Below are 12,932 nucleotides of genomic sequence, written 5' to 3'. Positions count from 1 at the left end.
TGGGGTATAACCCTGGCAAGGCAGCTGACAGCAATGAATAAATACAATGCATTCTGGCATTGCCAACCTGCTCTCCCTCCTCTTCTATTTGCATTGAGAGATTGGCGGTGACTTGCACCTATCCCTGCATGGCATCAAGTCCATCCTGACCAAGGCCAGGCCATAAGTGCTGTAGTGCAGTAGCTGTCAGTCATTCAAGATACTCCTGCCTCCCTTTGCTAGCATATAGAGGGGTAGTTTACACAACAAAGTAGAGACAGAAATCGCCTTTGCCACAGCATGATCACAGCATGGAGGAGACATATAGCTTAGTGGTAGAATATCTGATTTGCATGCAGAAGGTCCCAGGTTCAATCCCCATTGACATCTCCAGGTACAGCTGTGAACCTTGGAGAGCTGCTCCCAGTCAGTATAGGCCAGGGGTATAGGCCAGAATGTGTCCTTTTATTTAAAATGCATCTCTGGGTTATTTGTGGGGCATAGAAATTTGTTCACCCCCCCCAAAAAAAAAGTCCAGCCCACCACATAGTCTGAGGGACGGTGGACCAGCCCACGGCTGGAAAAGGTTGCTGACCCCTGGTATAGGCAGTACTGAGCTAAGTAGACCAATAGTCTGTTCAGTACAAGGCAGCTTCCCTTTTTTTAAAAAAAAAATGCTTTTTATTAGTTTTCTTACTTAACATATACATCTAAGAAATTAACATAACAACAAAAACAAAACATACATAAATCCATATGTTCTTACAAAAGAACTTATGCCGCCATGCTCTTAATGCCCAATTCCTTATCTTCCCCAATAGACTTCCATCTTCCTCAAAGCGGGTCTTTCTGATCTGTTTAATAAACTGTTTCTAAGGCAGCTTCCTATGTTCCTTTTCTTTCTGGAAGAGGCCAAAGACCAGTGAGAAACAAAGCCCTCCTAGTGCAGTGAGTCAGGGCTTATCTAGATACAGGAAAATAAAAAGGATAGGGAAACAATGGGACAAAGAAGATGTGTGTAGCAAAAGTCCCAGCCTTGTGATGTAAAGGAACAAGGATCCACCCAGCCTCCTCCGAAGTCTGGGATTATTAAGTCTGGGATTATTAAGACTCCTGGGATACTCAAGAACTGTCCTTCCCACCTCAATAGGGAAAAGACCCCTAAGACAAGGGGAAGAAACGATGCTATTCTAAGACAAGCCTTTGGCCCTCCAGATGTTGCTGAACTGCAGCTCCCATTATCCCTGGCCATTGGCCATGCTGCGCTTGTTGGGCATTGTAATCCACAATATATTTGATGTACACCAATATATGATAGTCCCTCTTCCTAGTCTGTAAAGCAGATTGAGGTGTGTGTGTGTAAATCCATTGCTCTGGACTTTATTGCAGCTGGTCTCATTCACAACTGGCATGCAACTGCCAACCTGCCACAGTGTCTCTCATGTCAGCTTGCAAGCAAAATATTTTTTGAAGGAAATTACATGTCAACCAACTGAAACACCAGGGGACTGGTTTCCTCCTGTTCTCTTGTTGCATTACATGGGCCAACAAGAATATCAACTTCATACCTTTGGCTCTTCTGTGTGATTTTTGTTTTTAAGCAACAGCAATTGCTGGTTTTTCCCCAAAGAAACAGCAATTCAGGGGGATGTGGAGTGTAGGGAATGTGACAGAAGAGAACTTGCAAAAGCTGTAATTGTGGCAGAGCTGAGGATTTTCCTCTGTGATGCTTTTTCCCACTGCTTGTTAGTGATTCCACAAAGCTGCACTGGGCTTCATTCATGGAGCCACAGCCAAGAGGGAATTAATCCCCTCTTCATTGCTGTCATAGCCTAAAATACAAAACCCTTGATGTAGCTGCTTTCTCAATATGCCATTGTGTGCTGCTTTCCCCTTAGTAGTACTTAATTGTGCTAACAACTATGTTGGAATATCTTTGGTACTCCTAATTTTAGGAACTTTGTTGGGGTTTTTTAAATAAAAAAAACTGAGTCATTAGTCCTGTAACAGATAGTTACATAGATTTTTATGCTATGAGCTGGGTTAGGAGTACATCTTTTTGAGCTTCCTTTCCTTTTTGTTTTTAAAATCGCAGCCCAGTGTATGAAAGGAAGGGCCATAGCTTAGTTTAAGAGCATTTGCTTTGCATGCAAAAAGTCCCAAGTTCCATCTCCAGCTTCTTAAGTTGGGCTGGAAAAGACCCCTGTCTAGAAAACCAGTCCCTGTTAGTGCAGACCAGGGATGAGGCATTGGCCACGGTGGCTGAGGCTGATGGGAGGTTCCCCTTCCCTCTTGTAGATGGCACTGAGATAGATGGACCAATGATCAGGCTTCGTATAAGGCAGGTTGCTAGGTAACATTGGTTGATGCTGAAATGCCCAAGCCTCCTTGTGCATTTTGTATCTGAGCTGCTGTAGCTTACTAGGTAATAGTTTAAGCTGTGAACTTGCCATATGCCTTTCCTTATCCCAATCCCACCTCCACATCTGTAACATGGGAATGATAATACTGGCTTACTGTATTGGGTTGGGTGGTTCTGAATGATTGCTGACCTTTTACGTGAAGTGCCTCATGTATTTGAAATTTGCTTGTTTCTGAAAATTATTGTTTTCCCATGGCTTCTAGAAAGCATTCTACACCCAGGGATGGCACCTTCCTCTGATCTGGAGTAGTCAGGATCCACACCAATCTCATGCTCTACACCCACCCTCCAGGCCAGCCCTACCTATGACTAGAGTAGAATAGGTCTCTTGGTACTCCAAAAGAGCACAGTTGATGTCACTATTTTTTGGTAGTGTGGGGGGGGGGTTGCTTCTTTGTCTCCTTGTGTTTTGCCTTCTGTGTTTGTGATGTGCCTTGGTTCTCCATTCATTGTTGCTTTCTAGTCTGTGTTACCTTTGATCACGTGTTCAAGGGGGTAGGGTTTCCAAATTCCCCCTTCCAGCTGCAACCCCACATGCTACATCATCCTAAGTCTATCTAGAAAATCCAATGGACCTCAAGAATAACTTGGGGGGGGACGACACCACTGGCTTTAGCAGTACAGTTGGGCACAGGAAAGCCCAATACTGTGAACATTTATTATTCATTAATATTTTGTAATAACATCCCCTGTCCCACCACCTAGCTGTTGTTGTTTAGTCGTTTAGTCGTGTCCGACTCTTCGTGACCCCATGGACCAGAGCACGCCAGGCACTCCTGTCTTGCACTGCCTCCCGCAGTTTGGTCAAACTCATGTTCGTAGCTTTGAGAACACTGTCCAACCATCTCGTCCTCTGTCGTCCCCTTCTCCTCGTGCCCTCAATCTTTCCCAACATCAGGGTCTTTTCCAAGGATTCTTCTCTTCTCATGAGGTGGCCAAAGTATTGGAGCCTCAGCTTCACGATCTGTCCTTCCAGGGAGCACTCAGGGCTGATTTCCTTAAGAATGGATAGGTTTGATCTTCTAGCAGTCCATGGGACTCTCAAGAGTCTCCTCCAGCACCATAATTCAAAAGCATCAATTCTTCGGCGATCAGCCTTCTTTATGGTCCAGCTCTCACTTCCATACATCACTACTGGGAAAACCATAGCTTTAACTATACGGACCTTTGTCGGCAAGGTGATGTCTCTGCTTTTTAAGATGCTGTCTAGGTTTGTCATTGCTTTTCTCCCACCTAGCTATTTGACACCAAAATACTTTGGATACCTGGAGACATGCCCTACTTCATTGTGACTGCTTCTGTTAGACAAGTCAAGAGAAGGGCCAAGTGGAATATACATGGAAGGAGTTGTACGTTGTCAAAACATCACTGACAAGTCTTCCTCTCTCCCTCCCTCTCCCCTTTCTTGTCACCTCCAGGTAACTGATCATGCTACTACTGCCTTACTGCATTACCAGTTGCCTCAAATGCCAGATGTGGTGGTTAGGTCATTTATGGTAAGTTTGATACAAACTCTCTCAACTAGCATAACTTTGCAGTGTAGTTAATAATGGCATGTTGAGTTTTTATGAATGTATTGGAAGGCCGTTTTCGTCAAGGCAAGAGTCCATCACAAAAGGGAAGCAGTATTGTCTGTTGTTCATCCCCACCCCAGGATACTGTCGGAAGATGTTGGAAATCTGGACAGGTAGCATACTGGAAATTACAGTCATTGGTGTTTACCAGAGCATGTCTGAAAGTGTATTGGTGGAGCTGTTCAACAATGTAATGGGGAGAGAAAACAAGGAGCACAAGCTAATCCTAGCTAGAGCAATTACAGAATGATGCCTTTTGCCCTTCAAAAAGTCCTAGTGTATCTGCTGAAGAATCCTACCCTGGATCCTGTGTTTTACAACAGCTGTCACCTCATTGTTTTAATTTACAAGGCCCTTAACAACTTGGGTCCATGATACCTCACAGATCACCTGAACATTTATATCCCATGTAATCACTGAGGTATTGGTTAGTGGTCCCTCATGGCTCGGATGCACCTTTCATATCCACCAGGAGCCAGGCATTCAGTATTGTGAGCCCAAGTCTGTGGAATTCCCTCCCCCTTGAGATCAGCAGGCTCCTTTCCTGCTGAAGTTCAGACGCTTGACGAAGATTTAGTTATTCCAGCAGTGTTTATAGTTTTAACTCACTTTTAATCTTATTGCCTTGGGTTCCTGTGCACCTCTTAAGAGACCACTGTGATTAAGTGGTACACAAAGTATTGAAATAAATTAGTAACAACATATAATAAATGGCAAAACTCACTGAGCATCTGACTAGCTAAGTTCCATGTAAATGATGTGCCTTCCTCAGTGTGCCTTCCTTTGAAGCGTCCATTAACTGACAGTGCACTTTTGATGAACAGCAGCCAATCATAGCAACTCAGTTCCCTCGCTGTAGCATGCACCTGAAAATTAATGTGCAGAAACTGTGTGGGGCACATTTGTCTGAGCCATAAGGTTTGCCGTATTGATTCACTAAAGCAGTTCTGATAACTTTTAACAAATCAACGTCAGGATGTTCACCCCAAGTGCCAATAACAGTAGGCATTCCGCATATCAGGTGTGCAATCCAGTTGACAGGATGTGGTGAAGTCTTAATTGTCCAGATAAGAATGAAGGACTTCCTTTTTAACCTCCTTTTCCTTCCAGCAAATGTTTTAAGCACACAGTTTGACCCGATTTTCCTTTTTTAAAAAAAGAATTTCAATATGGTTAAATAATGATAACCAAGTCCAATGAAGCCGGTGTAATCAGCAATTGCCTTGTGCCCTTGTGTTCACTACTGGCCCTGTCTTGACTTCTGCAGCCAGAGAAGGCCTTAAGGAAAGTTATTGATAGGCCACTACTGTATATACAAAGAGAGAGAGAGAGGGAGGGAGGGAGGGAGAAAGAGAGAGAGAGAGAGAGAGAGAGAGAGAGAGAGAGAGAGAGAGAGAGAGAGAGAGAGAGAGAGAGAGCGCATTGGATGAAGAGAGAAGGATTCGTTTCAATAAATGGAGCCAGCCCCTTCTTCAGAGAACAGTTTTCTCTTATTGACATAATTCAATAGGATTTCAGATGACGAGATTCATGAGCATCCTTCACAGCACAAGTCTGTCTGTCTTGAAGGCTTTCTTATTTCTTCTTTAGCTGCATGTCTCCTTGAGATTCGAATTAAGTTATATAACATTGCTTCTTACTTAGGGCTATGGGGATGACCTACTTTGGGGGCAAAACCTTCCCCTGGAAACACCTTACTCAGCATTTGATTTCCTTTGCCCTCCTCCTTCGCCACCTAGCTTGCTGTCTCCTAAGGCCTGAGGGCAAAAAGTGTAGTTTTAAAAATACAGTCTAACCATTAAAAAAAAGCAGCAGTTGAAGTAGAAAATGTTACTTGCCTCCTTGACCTTGACCGTCCAGCTTAAGGCCAAGCTGGGTGGAGGAAGAGCACATCCTGTGCACATAGAAGAGAGGGTGGGGACTGGCTCTGTTGTTGCTGTTTTCAGAGAGGAGATATTTTGCATGCTTTTAATATTTACTGTTATAAACATTTTCTTGTTAGCAAACATTTGCATGATGAGTGTGGCACTCCTTGCCTGAAGAAGTAGAAGGAAAATAAACATTGCATAATTTAATTTGCTGAAATGTTTGGGTTCCCCACACACACACACGCACACATGGCAGGCAGTTCTCATTAAACAAATGCTCCATCCTTGTCTAATGGAGAGCTGATTTAGAGATCTGCTGGCCAGATGTCCAGGGAATAGATGGAAAATCTGTGACACTTTGGACGTTGCTGGACTTCCACCTTCCCTGACCCTGAAGCAAATGGGAATTGGGTTCCACATCTAGAAGGCCCCAGGCCTCCCAATGCTGGGTTTGCGGGACAAGGCTGTATTCCTGCAGAGTGTCGGGTCTCTCATAATGGTGTCCCAGACTGAAATATGGGAAGTTGCTGAGTCACACCATTGGTTCAGTATTGTCTATACTTACTGGCAGGGGTCTCTCCAAGCCCTACCTGGAGATGCCATTGAGTATTGAATCTGGGACCTTCTCCATGCAAAGCAGATGATCTAATACCAAGCTATGGCATTTCCCTATATACTCTGCAGTCTAGAATATATTATTTGTATGAATAAAAGTTTATATTTAACAATCTCTTGGCTTTTGTTTTTGTCTGTCCTAAAATTCAGTCTGCCCACCTGCAAGTAGGCATTTGGGGTCAATATAGTAAAAAAAAAAGTATCTCTGTAGAGATAAGGCTATGAACCAGAGGCTTTGCATACAGAAGGGCCTTTGTTATCCAGCATAACCAGCTGAAAGTGCAGAAAATACTCCTGCCTGAAACATTGGGGGGGGCAGCTGCCAGTTTTTGTCGGCCAATCTTCCTATCCTGGTGCTGTTGGACTCCAATTCCCATCAGCCCTGGCCAGTATCACCAATGCTCAGGGATGATGGGAGTTGTAGTCAAACAACATCTGGAGGACTTCAGGTTCCCTGTGACAACAGTGAAACATACAGACCAATAATGTGATTCAACATTAGGCAGCTTCATGTGTTTCTGTTCCCTTCTGTACCCCGGGAGTTGCAGAAACTAGTGTGCTTTTTATCACTGCAGCCAAAATGGACCTGATCATATTTATTTATTAAATTTATTATATCCCGCTTTTCCTCCCTAGGGTGGCAGCCAAGGGTGGCAGACACATGAGTGATAAACAGTTTAATCATCTAAAAACATCTCCAATACAGAAACAGACTGGAAAATACAGTGGAACCTCGGTTTACGACTACCTCCGTTTACGAACGCAGCGGACCCAGAAGTGTTTACATCCGGGTTCCGCGGCGTCAGATGCGCAGACACGATCTGCGCAGCTTGCACATGCGCAGAAACGATCTGCGCAGCGCACGTGTGCAGAAGCGCTCCATCGGAGCTTCGCACAAACACAGAAGCGTGCCTTCGGCAAGCAAACGCCTCCGCGGAACGGATTGCGTTCGCAAACCAAGGTACCACTGTACCTCTGTTTTAAAAGGTTGTTGAAAGAGGATGGTTTTCATTAGGCACCAAAGACAACAGAGATTGCATATATCATATTATGTATTTCCCCAACATAGGCAGCGTTGCCAAATAGACCTGCCCTAAAATTGGCAACTCTTCCTGCTTTCCCAGATTTCTGCTTAGTCATGGCCTTCTTTCTGAACAAGATTTAAATCCATGTTGGCCATGAACAAAATATATCTGCATATATTCTTGCTGAGACTTAAGGCACGTGTTTGAAAGGATAGCTGTGAAACTGGTTTTAGAAATGTTTCTGTACGATTTCACATTTCTGAAGCATGTGGCTCTTGGATAGATGACGTTTGGATGCAAGAGGCAGACTCCAGCATCTCATAATGAAAAGGTCACTTTTTATGAGCTGAATGGTCAAGCTGAATTTGATTTTGATCTAGCTGCAAGGAAGTCCTGAATGTCCATGGTGACCCTTTAGTTACAAATACCTGCTTGTCACTGCAGGAATTTCTGTTTATGTTGTTCCTTATTGAGAGAGGACAGGCATTCCTATAAAGTATACTATCAGCTATACTGTGACCTTGTGGGTTTTTGGTATACTTCCTTCTAAAGTCTGCCTCTCTCTGGGCTCAAGCCAAGATACATTTCCCATCCTCTGCATCATTGGTCTTGACAGAAGTGATGACATTGGGAGTGTCCGCATTAAGTTTCCTCCCTTCTTTCTTTTTCTTTCCAACTTTTTAAGACCTGGTTAAGAAGTTACATAAAGCTGTTCCAGGCTCCATGCCAACGCTGCGGAAGGTTTCTGCAAGATGGTCTACCACCCACATGGCGGGATTTTCGGACACTGGAGGCGTTCCATGACACCTGTAGGCAGTAGTGCAACCTGGAGGCTGACAGAAGTCTGTGGAGGAAACAAACTCAGAAGTTGGGTCCCAAGAAACACCTCTTTACTGTTTTTCCAAATATCTGTATGGACAACTCACAACTTAATTTGTACAAATTCAGCTTTATGCACTTGGCTGGGGGAGAAATGTAAAAATAAGCACAGGGTAGGTGTTGGGGGCTGGAGGAGTTGGCAGTCTCACCCATCATTGCACTCATCTTAGAGGAGCATTTGGAGGTGCAGGGAGAGAGAGTAGTGGCCTTTGTAGTGGCCTAAATTATTGGCAAATAATTTAGAATTTTGATTTCCTTTCTCATATTTATTTTTGTTTCAGATACAGCAGACTTTTTGTTATTTGTTGAATTTCTATAGTTTCCAATTTATGACATGTAACTTTGATTTGTTTCCTAATTTTTATAGAACCGGTTGGTTTATGGTGCTGTACTAATTTTTTCAATGCCACATGTAAGGATGTTGCTATTTGTTCATGTTGTTTACATATCTTATTCTTTCCTGCCACACTGCTGCTTTCATAGTACCACACATCATTTTTTCTGGTAAATCTATATCTGCAATAGGTTCAAAATGTCCTGAGATGGTTGTGGAGATGGCTTCCACAGCTAATTGGCTGGTTAGTAATGTGGCGTCAAAATGCCATGATTGTGTGGTTCCATGAATGTTGAAAATAGGAAAAGTAGACTAGATTGGAGAAGGATTAGGTCACCAGGAAGGTGTCTATTTTTGCTTCTTGAATTTAAGTGACGTGGAGATAAATATATAATCTGTTCTAAAACCTCCCCCCCCCAATGCCTTTGTGAGTAGGAACTAAAATCCCTTTCTTTATGAATAAATCACCGTACATCAATCAAATCATATTTCTTAAGAAATTTCTGAAGAAAAATAGTTTTTGATTTTGTTTTCTTAACAGTTATTTATAATGGTGTAGATCTGTCTCAATCAGGATCAGCAGCCCAGTTCAGGTTTCTAAATAGGATTGCTTAATCCACCTTCTGCAAAATTTTGATACTGTTTTAAGTGTGGAAGTCAAAATTAACTGAATTTTATTTGGGGCATACATAGAAGCTAATGTGAAAGTTAGAGGATCTGCATTCTCTTTAAGAAAAATAAAGCAGTGCTCTGTTTCTCTTTTAATTTGCTTGCAGAAAAAGGGGAAAGATTTTGAAATAAAATCTGAAATCCATCTTCTCCTTAATTTGGTTGCCCAACCATTTAGAATTCAGGATAAAGACTTTTACAGGTTCAGACATATAAAAATATATAACTGAAAATGAGATACATTCTGCATCACTACATAAGTAAATATCAAAATTAAACATATAGTAAAAAAGATTACCCAACTCCAAATGACGAGCTCATAAATATCGCTCCCAATATACTTGTGTCCCATCAAGGTTCCAAACATGCTAGAAATTAAAAACAGAGAACATTAACAATGAACAATACATAAATTAAAGCAGAATTCCATCATAATCATAGAATTCCGTAACACAATAATTTTGTTATTTTATAAAAGCCCAATACTAACATGAAGGGGAGAAAGCCAGTAAGACAGGGAAAATGATCACTTGCCCTCCCACAGTCTTGTAAGTAAATGACAGTATTATTTCAATGAATTGCATTATAAATTAACAGTATTACATAAAAACGTAACTGATCTATAATCAACAAAAAGTCTTATTAACCATTTGCTAATGAAATAAAAGCAGTGGAAACACTTTTTAGGATTTAATTAATTCAGTATTTTGATTACAGAGAAAAAGGAAAACATAAATTATTATTCTTCCTCCAGTTCTTCCAAATTCCATGATGTTTCCAGATTGCGTAGCAGTAGAATATGATTTGCTTCTTTTTTGGTGATGGCAGTGTGAGTAGCACCATCGTGCTTCACACAGAGACAACATGGTAAGCCCCAATGATATCTGTACTGCCTACAATTTCTCTGTAGCAGGTTTCAAGGCCTCTCTTCCCCCCCCCCAATGTCTGTGCACTAAGATCTTGCAGCACCATAATTTACTTATTGTAAGTTAAGCCCCCCTTTTCTCTGACAGTTTTCATAAATTTGTTTGTAATGAAAATTTTGTCAAGACAATGTCACGAGAAAATGCTGCAATATTTTTGGTTTAGGAACTAGCGTGCAATAAGCTCTTTTTGTGTTAGAGCAGACATGTCTCACACGTTAATTGCAATCGACCAGTCGATCATGGGGTGGATTTTGGTCAATTGCCCCATGGCTCATAGGAATTGAAAGAGACAATGCCAGCTGGGAGGGCAGCGCACAGGGAAGCCCATGCCGCCCTCATTGCCTCCGCCCGCTGCCCTCTGCCATGGCCGCTGAGCGCCCTAGCGCTCGCTCGGCTGCGGCTGGAGCGACTCCACAGCTGAAATGGCCGGTCAAGGCTTGGCTTGACTTAGCTGGGCTTGCTCACCGCCGCAGCAGGTGCTCTGGCTGGCGCTGGCACCGCCTCCGCCTCCTCGCGGCCACCTCAAGCACCTCCTTCCTGCTCCAGGTGCTACTGATCTTCCATGCCGGCGGGCAGGTGCTTTGGTGCTCCCTTCTCCACTCTGCTGCTCTCTCCACACCCCATTCCAGCTGCCGGCTTTGCCTGATGCCCAGCTAGCTGGCTGGCCCAAGAAAGGCGCAAGGCACCTGCCCTCAGAAAGCCGCAGCCCCAAGCAGGTGTTGGCAGCGATGAGGCGTGCAGACTCAACATGGGCTGCAGCACTGTGGAGGGAGCTGTGGGAGAGAAACAATGATGCCCCTCCTCCCTCTGCCCCCTCTCGCTGGTTCTCGTGGAAAGAAAAGGCCAGGTCCCCCACCCCTCTGCTCTCCCTCCTAGTTCCTTTGGAACTGATCTAAATCTTTAATTCTGGTGTCTCCCCCTATTTTCCCAATCATCCACACAGTCAGATATCATAGAAGAGTTTGGATTTTTCCCCCCTGAGTTTTTCAAACCCAGTCCCATAGTTTCGTTTGCAATTATTTCTATTGTTTGTGTCTTCTGGATAATTTTTCTAGTTGATTTGATAGTGTCAAAGGCTTTTTGCCGCTCTGCAAAAAGTGGTATGCAGGTAGTGTACTTTGACATTAGTGCCTCCACGCTGTTGGAGAAGCAACATCTCCTAGTACAGGTTTCCTTCGCTTGGCAGCCATTTTGCGTACTTTGTTCCCACACTGTTTTTATTTCTAAGATTGTAACAAGCCTGAAAACGAAGACTCGCAGTTCTGGGGGATGTTGTTTGCTGCTTCCGTCTGCAAGATCAAATATACCTTTAGAAAGATTTAAAGTCTGGTTTAATCCATTGAAATCAGTTGTAAAGACTTTGTAAGATCAGAGCTGTTCCTTCAAGCTGCTTTTTTTACTCTGTGCATGTATGACCCACCATGATGATACTGTTTGTGGTCATCATCTAAAGCTTTGAGCTTTCAGGACTGAAACTTTGGGATCAATCACTGTCATCTTGATTTCCAGACGCCTGCACAGATGGACTGTGTAGGTTTTGTCAATAAATTACTCATATTTTTGTATGAATTAAAGCTGGCTTTCAACTTCTGTCTTGGCTTCTGTTTTCCTTTTTGCCTGTCACCCTCTTTGAAGAGGGTCATGGCAGGGGTGCCAACTCATGCAGGCTGAGCCGTTTTTTGGGGGGAGCAGTGTTTTGGGGGATGGGGCCCTCCAATGTCCCAAAAAATCAGGGGGCAAGTGAGGTCGAGCATGGAGCCGATAACAGCACTGCTTCAGTGGCTGGCTCCTCACCCTCCTCCTGCCACAGAGGAGAAGGAGGATCAAAGCAACCCCCCACCAGTGGCGGTGGCAGGGGGAGGAGGAGGAGGAGGTGCTGACCATAGATCCATCCTCCAAAGAATGCATTGCTAGCTGCCACTGCCATGGTCCAGCCATGCCACTTCTACAGCAGCCTCTTAGCAAATAGGAAATGTCCTCAAGGAATGGTCAGGGTGGTTGCAGGGAGGTTGCTGCTACATTTCACGGGAATTCAGGTGTCATTTTTGAAACGGAAAGCTGCTCTCCTTGACTTACAATCCAGATGTTGAGACCTGTTTGAGACCCTCTCAAAGCCCTGTTGGCAGAGATAGGTAAATTTTAATTGGAACCCCTTCCCGTTGCAGTGAGCTGCTCCAGCAAGGAATCTTCCTGCCTTTCAGATTTCATCCTGAGAGATTCTAGCTTCCAACCTTTTCAATTCATTCTGTTTAACTAGATCAAAAGCCCAGGCATGCAACGCTCGAGGCATAATAAAAGTACAAGGTGGGGGCAGCAAGCAAAGGTTATTGGAAAAAAAATCGTTCCAAGCAGCCCTTGCCAAAAGTGTTGCTTTTTCTTTTTTAAGTAAACGAACGAAGAGAAAGTACACATCCTAATAATATGTATCCACCGAGAAACAGTTGGCCTTCTGCCATCATTGGCTATTTAGAGGAGGTCAGCCCATTTTTCACATTTCAGTCTCATTAAAGCATGAGAAGTGTGGAACTTGCCATTGCCTACCTAGTAAACCATGGCTTGGCAAACCAAGAGTTCACCAAGTGCCACTCCATGACAGTTGAGACAAAAGACAAATGAAACCTCCCAAAGCAGAAGGCTTGCA

The 12,932-nt window shown here is 43.5% G+C and overlaps 1 protein-coding gene across 1 annotated transcript in view; it reads left to right on the top strand.

The window, feature by feature from the left end:
- The window catches only part of MED27 (mediator complex subunit 27), a 178,874-nt gene extending 166,993 nt beyond the window's left edge, over positions 1 to 11,881 (top strand). The window contains exons 7-8 of the mRNA XM_035112590.2: positions 3,820 to 3,897; positions 8,169 to 11,881. Of these exons, the coding sequence (XP_034968481.1) occupies positions 3,820 to 3,897; positions 8,169 to 8,303 (213 nt within the window). The 3' untranslated portion in view covers positions 8,304 to 11,881. The remainder of the gene's footprint in view (positions 1 to 3,819; positions 3,898 to 8,168) is intronic.
- The last annotated feature ends 1,051 nt before the right edge of the window (positions 11,882 to 12,932 follow it).

This window comes from Zootoca vivipara, chromosome Z, assembly GCF_963506605.1.
Source record: "Zootoca vivipara chromosome Z, rZooViv1.1, whole genome shotgun sequence".
In the NCBI taxonomy this organism is placed as follows: Eukaryota; Metazoa; Chordata; class Lepidosauria; order Squamata; family Lacertidae; genus Zootoca; species Zootoca vivipara.
This window is presented reverse-complemented; position numbering and strand designations above follow the sequence as displayed.